Source organism: Filicampus tigris, chromosome 15, assembly GCF_054856515.1.
Source record: "Filicampus tigris isolate MCC_2025a chromosome 15, RoL_Ftig_1.0, whole genome shotgun sequence".
Taxonomy (NCBI): domain Eukaryota; kingdom Metazoa; phylum Chordata; class Actinopteri; order Syngnathiformes; family Syngnathidae; genus Filicampus; species Filicampus tigris.
Genome location: NC_141231.1, coordinates 9,675,517 through 9,699,484, shown reverse-complemented (window position 1 = coordinate 9,699,484; position 23,968 = coordinate 9,675,517). Strand labels below are relative to the sequence as shown.

At 41.6% G+C, this 23,968-nt stretch overlaps 1 protein-coding gene across 1 annotated transcript; it reads left to right on the top strand.

Annotated features, from left to right (window-relative positions):
• The first annotated feature begins 1,358 nt into the window (after positions 1-1,358).
• jak2a (Janus kinase 2a) lies at positions 1,359-23,968 on the top strand. The gene is made up of 24 exons (XM_086052691.1): positions 1,359-1,698; positions 5,665-5,925; positions 7,871-7,994; positions 8,080-8,200; positions 9,513-9,658; positions 9,801-10,092; positions 10,275-10,394; positions 10,831-10,988; positions 11,066-11,177; positions 12,733-12,919; positions 13,047-13,168; positions 13,872-14,006; positions 14,102-14,189; positions 14,588-14,715; positions 14,809-14,947; positions 15,038-15,189; positions 16,358-16,508; positions 17,336-17,469; positions 17,547-17,736; positions 17,931-18,055; positions 19,943-20,115; positions 20,186-20,303; positions 20,452-20,565; positions 21,960-23,968. The coding sequence occupies exons 2-24, from the start codon at positions 5,685-5,687 to the stop codon at positions 22,065-22,067; spliced, it is 3,378 nt and encodes a 1,125-aa protein (XP_085908817.1). The 5' UTR covers positions 1,359-1,698; positions 5,665-5,684; the 3' UTR covers positions 22,068-23,968.

Genomic DNA, 23,968 nt, shown 5'->3' with positions numbered 1-23,968 from the left:
TTAAAGGGGAAGTTAGGTTACATTTTTTCTTTACAATAATATGTTTTGTGCAGCCCCACTATTCATATATACGTCCATGACCTAGCGGCTCAGCTTGCGAAAGTCGCAAATGCCGAAAACAGGTGAGCTGCCCGTGATAAGTTACCTGCGCCCTTGGGCACTGTGATGCCATTTTCAGTCGACAGCAAGTGGCAAAATGGCCGCACCCTGAGATGGATAAATACGGGTGGATTTTGCTGCTTAATTCATATTCCTCAAATGCAAGATTAATCAGAAATTGATAATATTGATAATTAATTGGCTATATTGTATAGGTTTGGAGCCCTTTGGAGATGATGTGTTTGAATATAATGTTTTTATTTGTTTGTTTGTTTGTTTTTTTGATTACCGGTAAAAGTGTTTTCACATTTGCACTCTTTGTCTCACCTGCGCGGATGTGAGTGTTTCAATACACACACTTTTCCCAGCGGAAGTTTTCAACACGCAGTCTTAGTCGCACTGGGTGGGGTTGTGGGTCTTCTGGCTTATCCCAGCTGACTTTGAGTGAGAGGTAAATTACAACACCCTGGACTAGTTGGACGGTTTTTAGACCCAAACAACCAAACAACAACCCAATTTAGAACAGTAGTGGATTAAAAAAATATTTTGTACTGTAATTTATATATTATCAAATTCAAATTAAAACTGGTTTGATTATACTTAAATTAATTACATACATCTTCCCTTGAAATCAAGGTTGAAGGTTTCGGACATAATTCCAAAAGGTGTGCTTGGCGCAAAAGCAACAGTGCTCATCAGCAAAAGAACACAATTTAAATACAGTGAAGAATGGTGGTGGTGGCATCTTGCTTTGGGACTATTTTTCTTCAACTGGAACTGGGGCCTTAGCTGGAGGAAATTATGAACAGTTCAACAGATAAAGCATGAAGTGTTTTGCACAAAACCTTGAGGCTTCTGCTAGAAATTTTAAACACGTCAGGGAAAGCCTACTAAAACATCTGGAATGTGGGGTTATTCAAGCGAAACTTTAATTGGTGGCAGGTGTGCGCTGACTCACATTTACAATTTATGTGATCGGGTCATTCCGAGCACAGCCACATCCCATTTGTGAAACCAGTGTCACATATCAGTTTTATTAAAGGTGGGTTGAAATCGTTGAGTTGTATAGCCTCTGCCTGTGCTGCCAGTTACGTTTTTAATTCCGCTACGTTGTAGTCTTGTTCCTTTTGAGGCTGGCATATTTTGCTAAATTATTGAGGTAAGTGTAAATTCTAGGGTGCGGGGTCAACCTGCTACGCGATAAAACTCCACCAGGGGTCACCCTCGGCCTCACTCACAAAATGGGCATTATGGTCTCGCTCGGACTGTTATCCACTCCCACTTGGGAAAGGGCCAAGTCAAGAGGAGTAAGTTCCCGTGTTTCACTCACAAGCGTGAGGGTCCTGTGTCATTATTGCTTCGCTTGACAGTTGACAGTTGGCCCGGACGAGAGCGGTTAAGGTGAACGTTGTCGCTGTTTTTCGGGACACCGATGCGGCGCGGCCGTTTGACGGTTGGTGGTCGAAGCCAAGGCGGACGAGCGAGCAGTTAGCCGTGTAAGAATTTCAGCACATTTGCCCATTTTAGCGGCGTACGTTGGCAAACAGCGTTGCTCCCACCCACGGATCTGTTGTGTGGACGACTCGACAACAACCGAGAGTAAGTGTTGTTTTAGTGGGTGTGATTACGAGCTGAGCAATGTTAATATTAAGTTCTTAAAACGAGATGTCATTTAAAAATTGTATTTGCTTGAAAGGTCTGCATGTTTGATAATAATAATAATAATAATAATAATAACATGTATGGCGACAATGCTGGGACAATTTGAAAGTCACAAGAACAACATTGCCACGGTCCTGCTTTAGGACTCATTCAGTGATTCCCAACTCCCGAATTACTAATGTAGGTATTTTTATATTGTGGACAGTATGATTGAGTCTAATCATTTCCCATGACGTAGAACGTCTGGACCAGTGGCGGGTCTAGGCAAATTTACTTGAGGTGGTTTCCCCCACCTCCTCACGCACACACGTACACACACAGTCTTTGCAAATTTCAGGTTTGATTTTCTGCATACCCGGGCAAGTTTTATACAGAGGTGAGCGTTATGTTAGACCGTCGGACCGGTCCATCAGTCCGTTACTGACGGACGCTCATTCTGCTGATGATTTTTTTTTTTTTGGGGGGGGGGGGGGGTGACGAGGGGAAACGGACTCACGCAACTGATTGACAGACCAATGGACTTCTGACTGACGGAGTGACTGACAGACTTACCAACTGACGATTACAATTCGGTTTGGCTTAAAAAAAATATGGACTGGCAAATGACGGATGGGTACCCAGGCTGCTGACAGATGACTAATGACAAACTGGTAAGATTTAGTAAAATGCCCACTTCTGGTTTTGTGTATGTCGAGCACTAATTAACCCCGCCCTTGTATTTTGCTAGTCGACTTCTAGTCACAATTAGTCTACTAATCGGATCATATGTGAATTGTAGCATACCGCACCAGCAAGAAGCCGCTCGAATACAAATACCATTAGCCTGAATTCTTTAAGGTATGCGCAGACTAAATAGAAAGATAATTAAGGTGATATTACATTCAACTTTTATGACATTTTCCAGCTTGTACCAGCATTCCTGACATGTTTATAAATTATGTTGCAACTTTAATTGAAGACTAAGAAGATACACACTTGTATTGATTTTTATTTTGTTTTCAATAATAGTAATAATGAAATGTTACAACCTTTGTTTATCCAAAAAGTTGTTACATGGGCACAAGTGATTCAAGAGTAATCCACCCACTTTGGCTTTTCAAGTGCTTTGTGTGTCATCTTTAGGCATTTCCAAAGCTTTTTGGGTGGGTGTCAATTACTCACGAATTTTCACTATGTAGCAACTTTTTGGCTTCTTTTGCTTAGATTCTCCAAAGTCACAGCTGCAGTGTTATTAAAAGGGCTACATAGTACGCCGTGAAAGCCCAAATGTCCAGAGGCAGACTATAGTGAAGTAAATGTTAAAATGTGTTGTGGCTGATAACGGGGACCTACTGCTGCAAACTGAGAAGTCCCTGATAAGACTTGAGTACGAAACTTGCCTGTATGCTGTGTGATAAATGTTTTGGGTGTGTAAACATGTATACACAACACAAGGGGAGTGTTTTCCCCATGTTGTTAAACATGTGCTCAACTTCCTCATCAAATCGTTATGTAAAACGTTGTCTCGTCGCAACCCCTCTGCAATAATCCATTGGACAGTATATGTCCGGAAAAAAAAACAAACATGTAATATAGTATATTTTACTGGATCATCTTTTCAATTTGGATCAAATAATTCCTACATTTACATTTATTTATTTTTTTAAGTGCACAGCATTTTTTAACTCTTAATCTGAGTGATCTGTCGCAGCATTTTTCCACAATGCTTTTCCGTTTCATCAAAATAAATAAATAAATAAATAAATGTTTCCTTCCAGGATAACCAATTGAGTCATGTGCTTTACAGTAATCCCTCGTTTATCGCGGTTAATAGGGACCAGACCCCACCGCGATCTGTGAAAAACTGTGAAGTAGAAGTTGACTTATGGTTATTATTATTGTGATTTTATTTTATTTTTTTAATTTTATATCAATTTATTTGTTGCGAACCCCCAGACATGGTTCCCACCCTTCTCAATACTTGTTACACAAAAAAAATAATAACTTTAAAAATGCAAAATAAAGAATAAATACCAAGCTGCAGGCTGTGAGAGGAACGTGAGCTACAACCCCGGCAGCGGACGGTTACAACTAGGGATGTAACGATTAATCAACAATCCATTCACCTCGATTAATCGATTTGATTAATCGAAAAATCTAATTGATTAAATTCATCTAGAAAATTATATCTTGAAAAGTTTTTCATTCCAGATGCATAGCACATTTTGAATGTGTGGATCAAATTATTCTTTTGCGCCAAACATCGTTGCGTATTGCATTTGTGGATGGCTGCAGAACCACACTAGTGCACAGAGACAAGCATGGTAGCAATTTTTTAAAAAATCGAATTAAAAATCGGGAATTTTTAAATCGAATTGAATCGTTACATCCCTAGTTACGACAGAATGTTAGCTAATAACTACGTTCAAGTTTTCATTTTTATCCTAAAATTGACTTACTTTAACTAGAATGCCGTGGTGCATTTTATCCCAAGGTCCAATCCTGGTGTAATGCACTTTTAAACGCTTGTCATCGTTGTTGCGCAAAGCGAAAGTGTCACTAATTCTGCTCCTTCTTTTAAAACGAAGAAGAAGTACGGTCGCCAGAAGTAAGCATTGCTTAACTTTCTCTTTCCACAATAACATCAAGAAGATCCTTTGGATAAAATGCAACGTGGGATTCTAGTTTAGGTCAGCAGTTTTAAGACAAACTTAAGACAAAACTAACCAACACTTTAACATTTTATTTGTCGATGTTTCGTCATGCTTGCCGGGCGGCTGAGTGCGCTCCGCTCACAAGTGTTGTTGTGAACACAGCTGTTTACTCTCCCCTTATCCGGCTCGACTGACGAACTAAACGGCACATTTGAATAAGGTTAGGAGTTTCCGAACAGAACGTTGTTCGTTTGTTAGCTGCGACGATGCGCGGACAATCAGCTCACGGGATAAGTCCACTCGCGCTCTCATTGGCCGATCTCGCGCCTCGTGAGCGCCCGAGGGTATGCACAAAGCCTCCTAGTCAACTCTTTAAAACAATGCGTCTTTCTGCAATATGGCTGCCGATATGGCTGTATTTTTCATTTTTATTTTTGGATGAATGCTTTTTGAAAACCCGCGATGCCCTGAGGCCGCAAAACCCGAACCGCGAAGTGGCGAGGGATTTCTGTAATTGCAATTGTATAGGAGCCGCTTTCCCTTCTTGGTGGCAATTTGCTCTTTGTCGTTCTGGTTGTGTAGTGGGAACTCCACATGAAAAATGGATTATTCACATATATTTCTTGTCTTTTTATCGTTTGTACTAATTCAGGACATGAATATAGTTCATGTCATCTATTAGTCTTAGCAGGGGTTTTATTTAAGGACATGATGCAATGATTATGTTGTTGAGTTTGGATTTCATTCACAGCATTTTTGCAGTGATGTGAGTGAGCGGCGAAACGAGGGCACATGGAACAAGGGGCCTTTATCATGTTCACTTTCTTGCTGCACGCAGTTGAACTGCTTGTGATTGTAAGCACATTGTGAGTAGTCAAACAATGTGGTTCGCGTGGACAACATTTAAAAATACTTTGGAATTTTGCTCACGTCAATGAATGTTGAACTCCACCCAAGATTTTGGGGAAAAGACGCACTCTCTCAATGAGGCCAAACCCCCAATCAGTTTCGTTGAATTTGTTCTTTAAGTTGGCAGTTATTTCTTGAGACTTCATTTTGCTGCTGCACATGTTGTATCATCATTGAAAACGAATGACCCATCTCAGAGGAAATGACGACATAACTGAGTTTGATTGGAATTTGATGAGCTTATATGTTTGGAATCATAACTCACGACGAAACATCGCCTTTATACTTTTGTTGATGAAGTCTTCTGTGAACACTTGGGGTTGTGATGCCCATCCATTACCCTCCGTTTGTCCTCTGCCAGGTGGATGTTGGCGGCGGCGCATGGCCTGTTTTCTGCTGAAAAACATGAACCCATCCACCACCTGCCCCACAGCACATCAAAATGGCCTCCCGCCCGACTGCACGGCACCTCCTGGACCTGAGCCAAAGCAGAATAGCACATGCCTATGTGTCCACCTTTACTACGTGGGGAAGGGTGATGGAGGAGAGGAGCGTGTGCTCACATACCCGCCTGGCGAGTACGTAGCGGAGGAAATTTGCATCCTTGCAGCGGAAACTTGTGGTGAGTCATGAAGATAAAGTTGCTTCTGATAATATGCGTTGCATTCCACAATCCTCTGATTTCGTTTTCTGCTGCTTACTGCGTGTTGCTACGATTCACAGCTAAAATAACGCCAAAGGCGGTACACACCCTGAAATGAACTAAGTTTCACATTTATGAAAGGTTTTTTTTTCGCTGTGATAAGTTCAGATTGAAAATTACACGCGTAATATGATGAAAAGTATGTAATATCAGCATAAATATTCATGATGCAAGTCTTTCAGCCTCTATTGAAGAAAGAGAAAAATGCTAGTTGTCATGTCACTGAAAATATCGATCTTTATTAAAGCGGAAGTCAACGCAAACATTTTTTTTTTCAAGAATATGTTCTATGCAAGCCCACTAGTTGAAACAGGGCATTCTGATAAATATTGCGTTTGTGGTATAAGGGCTAATCCATTCGTTTTTAGCCATCCCTGGGGCGGCCATTTTGTCTTCTGTCGACTGAAAATGACATCACAACTGGTCACAACGACCAATCACGGCTCAGACTCAGAAAACAGGTCAGCCGTGATTGGTCGTTGTGAGCAGTTGTGATGTCATTTTCAGTCGACAGAAGACAAAATGTCCGCCCCCGGAGATGGCTAAAAAGGAGCGCATTTTGCTGCTTAATTTATATCCCGCAAACGCAAAATTAATCAGAATGCCATGTTTCAACTAGTGGGCCTGCTGGGAACATTCTTGAAAAAAATATGTTTGGGTTGACTTCCGCTTTAAAGGGGCAGTTCCCAATATACAGTATGTGCGGAATGTCACATGACCTAAACTGTCAAATGTACAAGCGGACTTTAGAGCCGTCACAAAGGAATCTTTTTTAAATCGATTATCCTATCAATTTTTCCATCCATTACTCGAGTAATCAAAGGCTTGAGAGGAAGTGAGTGCAACTTAAGACAAAAAAAAGAAGGAAAATAGATACATAGCACCGACATTGAAACAAAGCCATGTAATCACGGTTTAAAGACACGTCAGTGGTCACTGATACTGTAAACAATAATGCATGGCAGAACTAATATGTAGGTTAACCCCGCAAGTACCTTGACGTCCGGTTGCGGTCGAGTGCACTTCCTCAAAGGCAGCGTTCTCATCGTCAGGCTGTTGCTTCACTTTTGTAAGTGCTTCCTGTTAAGAGAGTCTTCTGTCTCCAAATAACTTGCATGTTTGGTCCATACTGTTACAGTGACAAACAAAGGACTCAGTCGACATTTTGTGAGTTTTCAGTAGTTATTCGAAACTTAAAAGCCAGTGTGATTTTGTTTTCCAGGTGAGGCTTTTTTTTTTTGATTGAACATCCCCAATATGAGTCATAAGCCCCTTTTGCACTGCCTGTAAAAGCAGAAAATGTTCAGCATTGACAGAATGGGGGAGAAACTCAGATCAACAAGTTTCCCCTTCCAGGTAGTATTTGAATCAAAACAGAGGCAGGATGAATGTGCATCTCTCTTAATACACTTACACATGGCACCTCCACAAAGGGGCATAAATTCTCCTCAAAGTTTTACTGGTTATTTCTTTATGCGATAGAAAAGCAAGCACTCGGCGGCACTCGTCAATGCCGACCCAAACATATTTTTTTCAAGAATACATTCCCAGCAGGCCCACTAGTTGGAACATGCCATTCTGATTAATTTTGCGTTTGAGTTAAGCAGCAAAATGCACTCGTTTTTAGCCATCTCCGGGGGCGGCCATTTTGTCTTCTGTCGACTGAAAATGACATCACAACTGCTCACAGCGACCAATCACGGCTGACGTGTTTTCTGAATCTGAGCTGTGATTATGTTATCTCTGTGTAAAAAGGTGTACTGTAGTCTGAATTGCCGGAGTAACTGTTTGTTGTATTGTACAAGAAGAAACATTTGAATCCCTCCCCCATATCGAGTCTTGAGTGACAAATCATTCATTTCAGGTATTGCACCATTGTATTTCAACTTGTTCAGCCTCATGAGGGAAAGCGACCGAATATGGTTCCCAGCTAATCACGTCTTCAAACTTCATCAGGAGGCCAGCGAGCGCCTACACTTCAGAATCAGGTCGACAATGACGTTCATTAGTGTTCATTCTCTAGTAGCTACGCTTTCATATAATGACACTTTTCTCGCTCATACCTCTAACCAGGTATTACTTTCCTGGCTGGTATAACAGTGGCAGTTCCTCATATGCCCACCGCTGTGGACTTAACAAGGGCATGGAGAGCCCTGTGATGGATGAGTGCGTCATGGCGTATCAATTTTTCCAGGTCAGTTATAAGTACGTACGTCACACTGAGGTCTCCTTTTCTTTTGAGCTACCAAAGAGCAGAGATGAAAAGCATCTGTGGTTATGAGCAAGCAGATGCAAGAAAATATCTTCATCTCAGTTGGACTCAGATGTGATTAGAATTATTCAACCATTCGGAAATGTTTTTCCCTTCAAGTTATGCACAGGAAATCATCATTATGATGGTTACTGATGAAAATTGGGTAACAAAGTTATCTCATCATTTCCCTTTGCCATCATTGTCTGCGTTGAGCCCACACAGCAACATTTGCAGTGTTAATTCAACACTTATAGAGTTCAGCTTTACACTGTGTCTGAGTGTATTTCCTCCTGATCAGAATTGGTGTTAAAGTAACTCTTTCCACATTGTTAAAAAAAATCAGTGTTAAAATAACTCAAAACTGAGTACATATTTTGGCTAACACGGCACAGTGTTAATATAATTTAACACCACAGGTTAAGTAACCCTGGAGGGAGTTACTCCCGGTGGTGTTGATTATCACAGAAAAAAAGTTACTGAACAACACTGTGGGAGTAGAGAGGTAACACTGCTGAGATATATTTAACAATCGGATTAGTGTTAGTTTCACTCCCAGAGGTGTTAAAATATTTCATTTGAATATATATATATATATATATATATATATATATATATATATATATATATATATATATATATATATTTTTTTTTTTTTTTTTTTTCATTGCAAGAACACTCATTACACAAATTAGCTTTAGGCGACTTGATTATACTCACTTCACCCGAAGTGTGAAACCATCATTTGACAGGGACGTGTTCATGGAGAGAATTCTCAATTTTTTGCTGTTCTGTGGCAGGAATTCATCTAACACCACTGCCACTTTCAGTCACAGTGCCCCGTTGCTAAAAAAAAACAAAACAATAAAACTCAGATGTAAGAGTGAATTCAACCCGTCTTTAAACTTGAACATGTTATTACATTACATCTGTTATTTCTTAAAATAAATTTGAAGGGATGACAGAGTGTTTGGATGTTCTGAACTCCTTTTTTGAAGGCCAGTGTTGTACAAAACAGAATAATGCTGCATTGTTAGAATCTGTGTGGAGGTAGCTCAACTTCCCATATCTGATCTCTCCTTGTTCTTTGGACAGAAAACGGGTTGGCACTGATCCAACAGAGCCCGACCGTGGTTGCACTGCAATTAGCTCCAATACAGCAAAAAAAATCTCCCAACTAATAGATGATTATTTCCACGTCTACTATCTATCGAGTGCCAATGGGTTTCTAAAGGGGATATATTTTTTTGGGCAGTGGCGCAGTGACTTCCTTCATGGTAGGGTTGTAATCCCAATGGGCCATGAAGCCCAGGAGGAGTGTCTGGGTATTGCAGTGCTAGACATGATGCGTCTGGCTAAAGAGAGTGGTCAGTCACCTGTGGGCATCTACAACGATACCAGGTAAGTTGTACTTCCCTTGTTACTCAACATTTACAGTTGCACTTCAAGCGTCCGACAGTGTCCCGTCAGAGGCGGTGGTCATTGTCTGAATTTAGGCTATTGTTCCCCAAAATAATTTCCCCTCAAAACATTTCTGCTTCAGCTACAAATCCTTCCTGCCGAGCTGCATGCGAAGTCGCATACAGGAGTACAACATCCTGACTCGCAAGCGCATCCGATTCCGGTTTAAGCGGTTCATCCAGCAGTTCTCCGAGTTAAAAGCCACGGTGTGTAAACTTCGCCTCAAGTATCTGATGAGCTTGGAGACACTGGTTCCATCGCTCTACTCGGAGCGCTTCCACGTCACAGACCTCTCGGCACATGATGTGACCATCGTCGTCATGGGCAACAAGGGCATCCAGTGGTCAAAAGGGAAAACGGAGGGAGCAGAGGAGGTAAGGACGATGAAAAGGAGATGGGTTTTGTGTTGCCATGGTAATGTACAATATTCGCATGGTCGAAGTCACTCGCAGTGTGTCATACTCCCTGATTGGGCGGCAAACGGAGCTTTAGGAGATGGTCATCATGATTCATTTTCCAAATAATCACCACCTCGCCTGAATGATGTGTGTTTTAGGAGCTGCAGACATACTGTGATTTCCAAGAGGTGATAGACATCAGCATTAAGCAGGCCAATAAGGAAGGCTCAGTGGAGAGTCGTATCGTTACCCTCACGAGACAAGACCACCAGATCCTGGTACTTTACACAGTTCATGTCTACTTTAGTACACATTCTTTAGTTGTTGATATGTGCAAAATGTGCAAAGTTGCAAAACACCACAAATGAACGTCTGCTCATTCGAAGGCCTGGACAGAAACTACTATGCACAGCGGAAACAATGATTCCAAAGCATTCTTTTTGAATGCTTCTTTGTTTGACCACTGACTGAACATATTTCCCCTGCGGCGCTATCTAGAGTATATTCAGACTAAATCTGATTCGCTGGCATGACATTGCCATCATTATCGCAAAGGCACGCTAATCTTTTAAATCAGTCTGGGGAACTAACTACCGGTAGTCACGTTTTTCTGTTTTCCGGCCTTGAGGTGCCGTTAATAGATCTACTCCAGAGCGGCATCTAAAATGAAGCACGCATGATTCAAAAATTCGGATATATTCTTTGTCAACTTAGGAGCTGGAGTTTCACTCTCTCTCGGAGGCGTTGTCGTTTGTCTCATTAGTGGACGGATATCACAGACTTGTCGCAGACGCGCATCATTATCTTTGCAAAGAGGTGGCACCGCCAAGGCTCCTGGAAGGCATTCAGAGCCACTGTCATGGCCCTGTGTCGTGAGTAGCAAGCGCGCTCAGCCAAAGATTTCACACACTCCCTCACGTGGATTCATAATGTGTCTCTTTGGTCAAAGGATGGAGTTTACCATCGCTAAGCTGCGTCGCGCCGGCAACCGCCAAGGCCTGTACATGCTGCGCCGTAGCCCCAGAGACTACGACAAGTTGTTTATGTCCTTCGTGGTGGGGGTAAGCACTCATTCCATGTCAACGTTGAGTCCTTTAAAGCGGAAGTTAACCCAAACATATATATTTTTTGAAGAATATGTTCTATGCAGGCCCACTTGTTGAAATATAGCTTTCTGATTGTGTTTGTGGAATGTGAGTTAAGCAACAAAATCCACCCGTTTTTAGCCATCTCTGGGTGCGGCCATTTTGTCACTTGGTCAGATAATGATGTCATTGGTCAGATAATGACCAATCACAGCTCACTTGTTTTATGAAGCTGAGCTATGATTGGTCGTTATCTGAGCCCTGAGGGTGTGTGATGTCATTTTCAGTCAACAGAAATGACAAAATGGCCGCCCCGTGAGATGACTAAAAACGGGTGGATTTTGCTGCTTAAAGTGGAAGTCAACCCAAACATATTTTTTTCAAGATTATGTTCGAAGGCAGGCCCACTAGTTGAAACACGGCATTCTGATTAATTTTGCGTTTGTGGAATAGAAGTTAAGCAGCAAAATGCACTCATTTTTAGCCATCTCCGGGGGGTGGCCATTTTGTCTTCCGTCGACTGAAAATGACACATCACAACTACTCACAACGACCAATCACGGCTGACATGTTTTCTGAATCTGAGCCGCGATTTGTCGCTGTGAGCAGTTGTGATGTCATTTTCAGTCGACAGAAGACAAAATGGCTGCCCCCGGGGATGACTAAAAATGAGTGGATTAACACAAACGCAATATTTATCAAAATGCCCTGTTTCAACTAGTGGGTTTGCATAGAACATATTCTTGAAAAAAATCTGTTTGCGTTGACTTCCCCTTTAACTCATATTCCACAATCGCAATATTAATCAGAACGCCGTGTTTGAATTAGTGGGCCTGCTTGAAACATATTCTTGAAAAAAATATGTTTGGGTTGATTTCTACTTTAAGCAACAAAATCCACCCGTTTTTAGCTATCTCTGGTGGTGGCCATTTTGTCACGTCTGTCCACTGAAAATGACATCACACACCCTTCAAGGCACGGATAACAACCAATCATAGCTCAGCTTCAGAAAACAGGTGAGCCGTGATTGGTCATTATCTGAGTCCTGAGGGTCTGTGATGTCATTTTCAGTCGACAGAAGTGACAAAATGGCCGCCCCGTGAGATGGCTAAAAACGGGTGCATTTTGCTGCTTAAACTCCTATTTCATATTAATCATATTTCCTTGTTTCAATGAGTGGGCCTGCATAGAACAGGCTCTCATGTGACTTGCTTATTTATGGTCCGCTTAATTTTACAGTACGTTTGCTCAAGAGACGTTAATTGGTTGAGCAAAGCCATTAGACACTGATCAAATAATAATATATTAGCTGTAGAGCTTGAATGTATCAGCTTGTTCTGATCAGGAGGAACGTGAAACTGCTGCTTCACAGCCTAATATGAAGTGTTCAATGCAAAGCAACTCAGGAAGCGAGGCTTTAATGCAACCGTTAGAGGGAGCTAAGTGTTTGGTTTTCTCATGCAGTTAGACCTGGTGTCAGCTTTCAGCAGACGCGATATGACGGCCAGTCTGTGTTCTCTTTGACCTTCAGTATGATTCTATGATGGACTACAAGCACTGTCAGATTGTGAGGAGCGAGTCGGGAGAGTACGTTCTGAGCGGCGCCAAGAGAAGCTTCGAAACCCTCGGGGAACTGCTCAACTGTTACCAAAAGGAGGCGCTTCGCACAGAGGGATACACATTCCAGCTAACTAAGTGCTGCCCGCCCAGCCCCAAACGTCAGTACAAGTCACAAGTAACGCAAACGTGTCATTTAACAGTGTCTAGCATGTAGATGTCCTTGACTGTAGAATGGTTGGAATTTGTGATTGGAGCTACCTAACACGTGTCCCCTTGCCTCTCCAGACATATCCAATCTGCTGGTGTGTCGAAATAACCAAGGGCCGGACGTTCTTCTGTCTCCCGCGCTACAAAAAAGCATCAGCCAGATGGTTTTCCACAAGATTCGAAAAGAGGACCTTGTCATCGTAAGACAGCCCTCGTTGATTTTTGTGACTCCTGTCGAGCAATTCATAAAATATGCTAACAAAAACTACGACAATGAGGGCCAATTTCATTCTACAACAGGCCTATTTTTGTGGTGGTTTCCAAGATAGGGAAAATAAATGCTACTGATCAGATTGATTCTGGGCTGCAGCCGAGGAAGCATGTACATTTATCAACATTAGCCATCATTGGTTAGCATCTTAAATCGCGTGCCTGTCCTCGTGAAAGTTCTTGAGCATGGCTTAATGTGGAACTCAACCATATTTTTTTCAAGAATATGTTCTTTGCAAACGCACTAGTTGAAACAAGGCTTCTGATATCTTTGTGGAATAAGAGTTAATCCACTCGTTTTTAGCCATCTCTGGGGGCGACCATTTTGTCACTTTTGTCGACTGAAAATGACATCGAAGTTTCTCCGGTAGCGACCAATCACGGCTGACCTGTTTTCTGAAGCTGAGCCGTGATTGGTCGCTACCTGAGCCCTGAGCAGTTGTGATGTCATTTCCAGTTGACAGAAGTGACAAAATGGCCGCCCCCTGAGATGGCTAGAAACGGGTGTATTTTGCTGCTTAACTCATATTCCACAAACGCAATATCAATCAGAATGCCGTGTTTCAACTGCTGGGAACATATTCTTGAATGAAATGTGTTTGGGTTGATTTTCTCCTTAACTTCACATTTTAGAGTGAGAGTCTTGGCCAAGGTACGTTCACCAAGCTCTTCTCCGGTGTGAGGAAGGAGCTCGGGGACTACGGAGAGATTCATCAGATTGACGTTGTTATCAAAATCCTGGACAAGGCTCATCGCGCTTACTCAGAGGTCAGCTTGATTTGTTACTCGCTGACTGCGTGGTTGATTATAGAAGCTCTTGTTTCTCCTATTCTCACTTTGGTTTGGTTTCTCTTGCCCCCCAGTCATTCTTTGAAGCGGCCAGCATGATGAGCCAGCTCTCCCACAAGCACTTGCTCCTCAACTATGGTGTGTGTGTTTGTGGCGATGAGAGTAAGTTCAAATCACTCACGCACACATACACTTTTTTTTTTCTTATCATAATTCATACGTAAAAATTGACTCGTGTATCGAACTATAGGTCAAAAATTGAGATACCTCCAGAGACGCTAAATTGCTCATAGGTGTGAATGTGAGTGTGAATGGTTATCTATATGTGCCCAGTGATTTACTGGGAGCTGTCCAAGATGTACCCAGTCTCTTGCTTGAATTCACCAGGGACAACCCTAATGAAGACAATGGCTGTAAAAATAATAATAATAATAATAATCATCATAATAATAATGATTTTTAAAAATGCATGGATGTATTGTGATGAATGTTCCACTGTTGTCAAATTTCAAACTGACTCTCAATGGTGTAAAATGATCTCCTGCTTGTCTTTGTTTCAGACATTATGGTTCAGGAGTATGGTAAATTTGGCTCTCTGGACACGTATTTGAAAAAGAACAAAAGTAGCATCAACATCACATGGAAGCTTGAGGTAGCCAAGCAGCTGGCCTGGGCTATGCACTACCTGGTAAGATCTCTTAGCCTCATGGAAGATTATTCTGAAGGGGGTAACCTTGACAAGTGCACAAGAGCAGTAAGTGTTTCTCTTTTGTGCTGGCAGGAAGACAAGAATGTCGTCCACGGGAATGTTTGTGCCAAGAACGTTCTGATGATCCGAAAGGAGGACCGGAAGATGGGCAGTCTACCTTTCATCAAGCTCAGCGACCCTGGAATCAGCATTACCGTACTGCCCAAAGAAGGTCTTGAAATCAGGACGTCACGCTCAGATATGACAGGTGAACATCAGCCAACCTTGTTTTTGACACTTATTTCCGCCTTTTCACTCACAGTTTTGGTGGAGCGTATCCCGTGGGTGCCGCCGGAATGCATTGAAAACCAGCAAAATCTGAGTTTAGCCACAGATAGGTGGGGCTTCGGCACTACCCTGTGGGAGATCTGCAGCGGCGGAGATAAACCACTCTGCACTCTCGACTGCTGCAAGGTGACAAAGACAAAAAAATGCTTTGGTTCACTCAGTGTTTTGAGGTCCAATGCAACATTTTAGCAAGACACTTAATCACAGTGAAGAAAGTGTGAGGATTCCACACAAGCAAGTAAGGTCTGCCAAGATTAGTCGACTAGTCTCGACAAAATCGATGATCAAAATTGTCGACAATTAATTGAATAGTCGACGAGTCGTTTGTTTATATCTATTTGGTGCTTTGTTTTTGTGTCAAACCTGCCTCGTCTGTGAGGCACATGCACAGTAGTGGTAATCCGGGTCATCCGTGAGGTGAACAAAAGCATTGCGGGTAATGCACTGTCATGGCTAACCCATGTTAGCAGCAGAGTCCCAAAGTTTGAGCGTAATTCTCCCAAAATACATAAAAGGATGCAAACCTCCTTTTCACGGCAGCACGACGGTGATACACGAGCATCTAAAAAGGAAATGCGTTGTGGCTGAGTTCATTTCTGATAAAGGGACAGTCGTTAGCGCAAGCTAGCATTAGCACACACAGGCTACCATGTGTGTTTGATGAAACATCTTTAGTACACAAGCATACTGTAGTGTCTACTATGAATTTTAGTTAGCAAAATTATGTTTATTAACAACCAAGACAGTTTTTATATCCCCGTGGTTGACATCAAACGGGTGCTTCCTCACAGTCAATCGCGAGTGTCGCGTTTATCAACTAAAAATAAACATATTTGCCACAAGTCCTCAACGGCAACACATAACAATAAAACACATAACCTACCTATATTTGTTACAATTTACAGTGCTAAAGATATATGTTACTTCCATCTTTGACTTGGAATAGTGATTCTCCCATGTGCGACCCCTTCTCAAGGTTTCTTATTTTTCCCGAAAATGTTTTTTTTTTTCCCCCTTGCCATCCTGTGGAGTTAAGCTCAGTAGATGTCATTAACTCATCCAGTGCCAGACATTTTCAGACCCTTTTTTACCCTGATGTTTGACAAAAATTGAAACAAATGAAATAAATTCCTGGGATTGAATGGCTGGACGGTGAAAAGACATCTAAATATGTCTTTGGGATTGAATGAGTTAATATTTGCGGGCACGTGAAGCCCTTCTAGACTCTTTTGTGATTAAGGGCTATATAAATAAATTTGACTTGACTGGTTAGTGTGTGTGCTGTCCTCTACAGAAGATAATGTTCTACGAGGACAGACACCAGCTGCCAGCTCCCAAATGGACTGAGCTGGCCAATCTGATTAACAGCTGTATGGACTACGAGCCTTCACACCGACCCTCCTTCCGAGCGGTCATCAGAGACCTGAACAGTCTCTTTACTCCAGGTAGTAACTGTCCCACTTCTTGCACCCATCACGAGAGGGCCTTATTGGCGCACACATACAGAATGAAATGATCCAGCCAACATGTTTTATTCTTGGCATTTCAAAAATGTTAACAAGGAAAATAATTCCCACCGCCGCCTCTCATTTCATCTGTGGTACACTTGCACATACTGTCCAGACGCGGTATTTAAAACCGAAATTAGCCAGCCAATTCATGTCAGGTTTGATAAAGCACATTGCGTGTGCTAAATTGATCTATTTACATATACTCCTCCAAGAACATTCAAAATGAAGTTGAGCACGTTTGGCAAACGCAATCCTGGGTGCACCTGGTTCATAGATCAACCTTCACATCTGTTTGTCTGAGCCATCAGGTGGCGCTGAAGATTCAGTCCTTTTGCCAACCAAAACATCAGCACCTATTGCAGCTTTTCAGAGTAATTAAAGCGTGGAGTCTTACCAACTGTTGTAAACAGGTTTGCCTCGCAGTCGTAAAAGATGAGCTTAGATCATGTCGTGACGCTGATTAGCCTCCCACTAGGGTCTGACGTGATCGCTTCGCAATTTGGTGTGTCCATGATTATGTTCCAGGGTGCTACTGGAATCATTTGTTCCATCTAGTCTTCCCTGATTTTTGCTGTTTTATTGCATTTCTTCACAGTGGTCATTTTTATTTTGTTCAAAACTCCACTGTAAACATGTCAGCTAGTTAAAATAACTGCCTCCGTTATCTACAGTTCAACAAATTAACGCCACCAACCACTATTTGCGGAAATAAAGTATTGTCCATATGGAGTTCTGATCGTCTCCATCGTCTTGTGGTGCAGACTATGAGCTGCTGGTGGAGAGCGACATGGTTCCCGCCAAGACACGAGGCTTTGGCTTCCCATGGGCCTCCGAGTGCCAAGAGCCTGCTCAGTTTGAGGAGCGACACCTCATCTTCCTCAAACAGCTGGGCAAAGTGAGACGCGCAAAGACGCACACATCTAAATTTGACCTAAATTTGGACATGTCCGTCCGCCCTCTTCGTCCTTGCAGGGGAATTTTGGCAGCGTGGAGATGTGTCGGTACGACCCCCTGCAGGACAGCACAGGGGAGGTGGTGGCTGTCAAGAAACTCCAGCACAGCACGGCGGAGCACATCAGGGACTTTGAGCGCGAGATCGAGATCCTTAAGTCTCTCCATCACGAGAACATTGTGAAATATAAAGGAGTGTGCTACAGTGCAGGTATGAACAACCGAGGGCCTGTCAGCCACAGAGACTGAGTTTCTCGAAAGACGCCAACAAATGCAATTGATCTAATCTGTCAGAATGATAGTAGAGAAAAGAGAAAAAGAAGAAAAGGGGGGAAAAATGACAGAGGACACGGCTAAATCTAATTTCTCTGGTTGTGTATTTAATTTTAATACTTTATCTTTCAGGACGGAGGAACCTACGCCTTATTATGGAATATCTTCCCTATGGCAGTTTGAGGGATTATCTCCTCAAAAACAAAGTCCACTTTGATTTCAAGAAGCTGCTTCTCTATGCGCTACAGATTTGCAAGGTGACAAAGGCGACATCCATTTGTTTAAACTAACAAGCTTCAGCTGTACATGGGGCGGGCGTCTATTCATATTTTAGGTATAATATTAAACATAATGAATCGTGAAAAAAAAACGTACTGATACCCACCTAGAAATGTTAATATTTGACTACGGTATATTAATGATTTAACTCAAAACTATACCACAAACTATAATCACAAAACACTTTAATATTTCAAACTCACATTACAATGTTAAACATCAAAATAAATGGTTAACAGATTATTTTATGGAGCAAAAAACGGATGTATATACGACTCCCTCTTCTTACTTTTAACTAGGCTAAACTTAATTCCTCCCTGACATGCAACGCTTTTCTGTAAGGCCTGGTTCACACATATTTTTTATTTATTTATTTTTATTTTTTTTATTTTAAGAGATTATCAATTACAGACCCTACATGTGAAGATACCGAAAATTAGACAGTGTGTGGCTTTCACCAATAATCTCAATACAACAAGATTCTGTTCCCCCACCAATCTACAATTTAGTCCCGCAAGACAGAAATGTCGCATGATCAAACATAACACAACAAAAAGAAGGAACATATCGACGACTGGGAAACAAGACGCAACATGGAGGAGGAGGAGGGTGTGATGGTGGTGGTCTAGCGACTATTTTTACGAGAAAAATCCTCAACTAAAAAAAAATATAGTGAAAAAATCCTAGACCACGTGAAGGCTCACGTTTTGGGGGCTTCTCAAAGGTCTCAAGATGGTCCCCCAGTTCTGAGGTCCCCCAAAATGTGAGTTTTTGGGTTGGACATGTTTATTATTATAGCTGCTTTCGGACTTTGGCGCCCTCTTTTGGCATTTTAGGGCACGTCAGAAAGAGCACATGAACAGCAAATAACAGTGTAAAGATAAAAAAAAAAACAACAACCCACAAATAGGTTGATTTGTGAGCAGTAAACCACAAATAGGTGGGAGAATACTGGATGCAGTATTATAAATTAAAACAAAGGATAAATGCAGAAGAACTGGGGCAGACTAGGCAAAAAAAAAAAACAACTACTCGGAAGATCAACAACCGACCACAATATTGCAGAGCGATCACGTGAGACTCTTTGTGGCAAATTCTCCACATGATGTGAAGTCATCTGTAATACCGCATCGGGTTCTTGCTCACAACGTGCAGTAAGTCTCATCTCAAGAGACTCTTGGCGTGCATTGGTGCTGCTCTTTTGATTAGCAACATGGGCTCAGCAGTCGAATTCAGACGCTCATGACCATGTGTGAACTATAGCGTCTATGGCCTGAGAAAAATACTTATAATTAATTGTCCTCATGGGAAATATTATGGGAGGGGTTTATGTGTCCATTCCTTAAAATGGGAATCAACCCAAATATATTTTTTCTAAGAATATGTTCCCAGCAGGCCCACTAGTTGAAACACGGCATTCTGATTAATATTGCGTTTGGGGAATATGAATTAATCCATCCGTTTTTAGCCATCTCTGGGAGCGGCCATTTTGTCACTCCTGTCGACTGAAAATGACATCACAACTACTCAGGGCTCATGTGAACAATCACGGCTGACCTGCTTTCTAAAGCTGAGCCGTGATTGGTCGTTCCCTGAGCCCTGGGTGGTTGTGATGTCATTTTCAGTCGACAGAAGTTACAAAATGGCCGCCCCCGGAGATGGCTAAAAACAGGTGGATTAACTCTTATTCCAGCACAAAGTGACTACCGCTAATTGGGGAATGGCATCTATAAGGACCGACACTATTTGAGGAAATGCAGTCTCATCAAAATTAGCTTTATCTCAATAAATGTTTTTGGCAGCTTTCTTGAAAATTGTTGGTAACTCTTTCCTTCCTGTATTCACATGTAACATGATCGTTCCAGGGTATGGACTACCTGGCCACAAAGCGTTACATCCACAGAGACCTGGCCACGAGAAATATTCTGGTGGAGAGCGACACGAGGGTAAAGATTGGTGACTTTGGTCTGACCAAAGTGCTGCCCCAGGACAAAGAGTACTACACCGTGAGGGAACCTGGAGAGAGCCCCATTTTTTGGTAAGCAGGACCCGATCATGTCTCCCAAAGACTGCAAGATATTTCTTTTTTTGTTTTGCTTTTTTTCCAGGTATTCTCCAGAGTCACTTACGGAAAGCAAGTTTTCAGTGGCCTCAGATGTTTGGAGTTTTGGTGTGGTCCTCTATGAACTTTTTACCTACTGTGACAAAGGCTGCAGCCCACCTGCGGTACCTGCTCACACTACTTTACTCCAAATTATGAATCACTTCTATTTGACTACATGCACTTCAAAAGCAGGAAGTCCTTCACATTCATTTGGCTGTTGTGATTCACAAAGTGGCGCTTACTAATAATCATGACGTACTTTTGTTCCAGGTGTTTTTGGAGCAGATGGGAAATGACAAACAAGGACAGATGATTGTTTACCATTTGATTGACCTGCTGAAACAAGGCTATCGCTTGCCTGTGCCCGAAAATTGCCCAAAAGAGGTGAGCACAAACAGCTCTCATCCGTCGCTTTTTTTTAATAAATTTTTTTTCAGAGGAGGTCAACCCACACGCGTTTTTTCCAGATTATTTTCTATGCAGGCCCACTAGTCTAAACACGGCATTCTGATTGCGTTTGAGAAATCCACCCGTTTTTAGCTAGCTCAGGGGCGGCCATTTTGTCACTTCTGTTGACTGAAGATGACATTGAAGTTTCTCAGGGGTCAGAAAACGACCAATCATGCCTCAGCTTCAGAAAACAGGTACAGTTTCAGTCGACAGAAGTGACAAAATGGCCGTCCCCTGAGATGGCCAAAAGTGGGTGCATTTTGCTGCTTAACTTACATCCCACACACGCAATATTAATCAGAATGCCGTATTTCAACTAGTGGGCCTGCATAGAACGTATACTGGGAAAAAAATGTTTGGGTTGATTTCCTCTTTCAATTCAATTGAGTTGTACATGTTAGGTCACAATAATGTGTAAATTTGATTAGGGGTGTGTAGACATATTATATCTACTGTAGACAGTTTAAAAGTGACCAGGGGCAAATAACTCTTTTTGCGTAGTGATACGAATACCGGTACATGGTCACACGGTACAAGAAAGCATTACCTGCTGTATTTATTCTTTTTCATTTCATTGTTTTATATTTACAGCCTAAAATTGTTTTTCATACAGTTACTTTTACCGTCACTGTGACTTTGCTACAGTGTTAGTATTAGTGACAGACTTACAGCGGGGTTGTAAGTAACAGGGTTACGTCATTGCTAGCCCAGGAAAGAACCAAATTGAACTAGGAACCCTCTTCCCATGATCCAAATGAGGTAATTAGGTAATATTTGAAGAACCCCTTGAAATGGCCCCTTCAAACCAAAGGGCCGACACTACTAACACCAACACATCTCCCATAATCACGGTTAATCACCAATTTAATTAGCTAAAAATTGCAAATGTATTACTCTCACTGATTACAATGTTACGGGCGCAAAGTCTGCACTTCAAGCCCCCGACTAGAGTAAACGCTTTAATCATCAACTAAGCTAAAGCTAATGGCTGTGGTCATCCTCCCAAACTCTTTTTCAAATGTCTAAGGGTGAGTGATGGCCAAAAAAAGAAGATCTGACTCATCAGCGTAATAGGCGGATATTAATCTTAATGGGAAAGGGTTCCCCACAATTGCTCTTTTACAATGCAGTGATCAACTCATTCACTGCCATTTACTGTTTACTTGTCTTTTCACAGTCCAGCCATTCAATCCCAGGAACGTATTTATATATTTGTTTCAAATGTTAGGGTAAAAGAGGGTCTGAAAATGTCCGGCAGTGAATGAGTTAAACAAACACTGATGCCGAGTGTAAATGCCAGTCAGTGAAGGCCGCTTTCACTTTGTCAGATGCACCGGATGATGACCGAGTGCTGGAGCGGCGACCCCGAACAGAGGCCCACTTTCCAAATGTTGATCCATAGTGTGGAGATGGCACGAGACAACGTGGACACATGAGGCACATTCACCGGTGAAGTCTCAATGTTGTTGCTTCGATGCAAACAAACAGTTCCGATCGCACCAGGCCGATAGCAAATTTCATTCAGCAGCAGAGATGGGAAAAGTACTTACATTCCGTACTTAGTAAAAGTACAATTACTTGTATTAAAAAAATGACTTTGGTAAAAGTACTGATTCAAATACTCAAGTAAAAGTAAAAAGTATTTTTCCCGGATGTTTCCTCCTCATGTCATATAATTTGAAGGCCATTAAATTTAGCCTCGATATGTTTTCTCAGATTGGACGGGGAATTCTTGTAGGCGGCAAGCTCGTGGATTTTAGATTTACACAGGACACAATGCATTCGCCAAGAATTGTGCTTAGAGCCAACAAATGCGAACATTTCACGCAGGTCAGGCCATGGCCGGGCGTCGGCCAGCTGCTGGCGCTGGCTCGTTCTGAGTCGAGCACATATTGTTGACAAAGTTGAAACATTCCATGTCGTCGAGCATTTTACTTCTCCTCAACTTCCAATTAGATTATCTTCTGTAGCGGGTAGTATAGCATCTTTTTCGGGTGATGTCATATCTTGAGATAGAACTAGGAACTGGGATGTCCGTGACCGGGCGAAAACCTTCATATGATTGGCGGAGCCACGAACATTGGCTGATTGATTTTTTCATCGTCATGCGTCATGTAAAACAAAAGTAACGACCCTGTTTTGAAAATGTATCGAGTAAAAAGTACAGTACTGTAGTAAGTTAAAATGTAACGGATACAAGTCAAAAGTATTTGAAAAAATAAATAGTCCGTGAATTACAAAGTACTGGAAAAAAAACTACTCAAGTACAATAGTGAAGTATTTGTACTTAGTTCCCATCTCTGTGCAGGAGTGTCGCCACAAGTGATGTGAGGACTTTAGAAACACTACACCTTGACTCCAAAGAACGTTCCTGATTGCTTTTAAATGGTTTTTATACATGTCATTTTATATGATGATTTCTTTTTTTCTAAAGCAGCTCATTTCTTTTATAAAATATTACGTTTTATGCATGTATGATGTGCACGGTTTGCATCGTCTCTCAGCTTTTATATTGTCCCACTTTTTGTACTTCTACCACCGGGGCTTAAACAATAGTTAGCAACTACATGTAGTTATAAACAACTTTCATGACACAAATAAATGTATAAACCCAAAATAATACAGCGGATCCAGAATGCACCCAAGTGCTTCACTTTTTCCATTTTTTGGGGGGGTGTTACAGCTAGGGGTGTAACAAAAACTGGTTTGAATCGTAAAATCATATTTGATTTAAAAGATGCGAGTGCCTCTAATCGAGCCGAATCCTTCTCATTCAAAATAACACCGAGGTATGAATCATGGGTTTCCATGTCACTATGGAGTGCCATGTGAAGAAATTTAAGGGAGGGGGGTGAAGAAGCCATGTTGAACCCTTAACAAATACTTTGCAGATGCACTTTTAAGTACATAAGCTTATTGGTCGAATTAAAAGAATGTTGTCTGAATGTGGTAATTAATTGCAATACCTGCTGACACATATGCTCTCATTTGGAATGAAACAATTCATTGAATTTGAAAACGTGTTTGACGGAAACATGCTCTGGGATTGCTGATATTACCTCTAATTTTATCAAGGGGTTGTACATATTTTTATATTAAGACTTCTAATGATGAAAAACACATTGCTGCAGTCTGTTGAGTATGTATTTTGAAAGCATTTGTATTGACAAAAAAAAAAAAAAAAAAAGCATTTCACAGATAGCCATTTTGATGACGCCGCAACATGGATGTACATTTACATTGCTGTTAATATGTGACAGAGAAATGAAAAGAACATTTTGTTAAAAACATTTTACTATTCAAATTGAATAAAAGTCATCCCAAGTATTTTATTAAA

Excerpts from the sequence above, each read along its gene's own strand:
- jak2a (XM_086052691.1), top strand. The coding sequence starts at position 5,685 with ATGGCCTGTTTTCTGCTGAAAAACATGAACCCATCCACCACCTGCCCC. Across the intron at positions 8,201-9,512 it reads TGGCGTATCAATTTTTCCAG|TGGCGCAGTGACTTCCTTCA; the intron begins GTCAGTTATAAG and ends TTTTTTGGGCAG. Across the intron at positions 20,566-21,959 it reads CCGAAAATTGCCCAAAAGAG|ATGCACCGGATGATGACCGA; the intron begins GTGAGCACAAAC and ends TCACTTTGTCAG.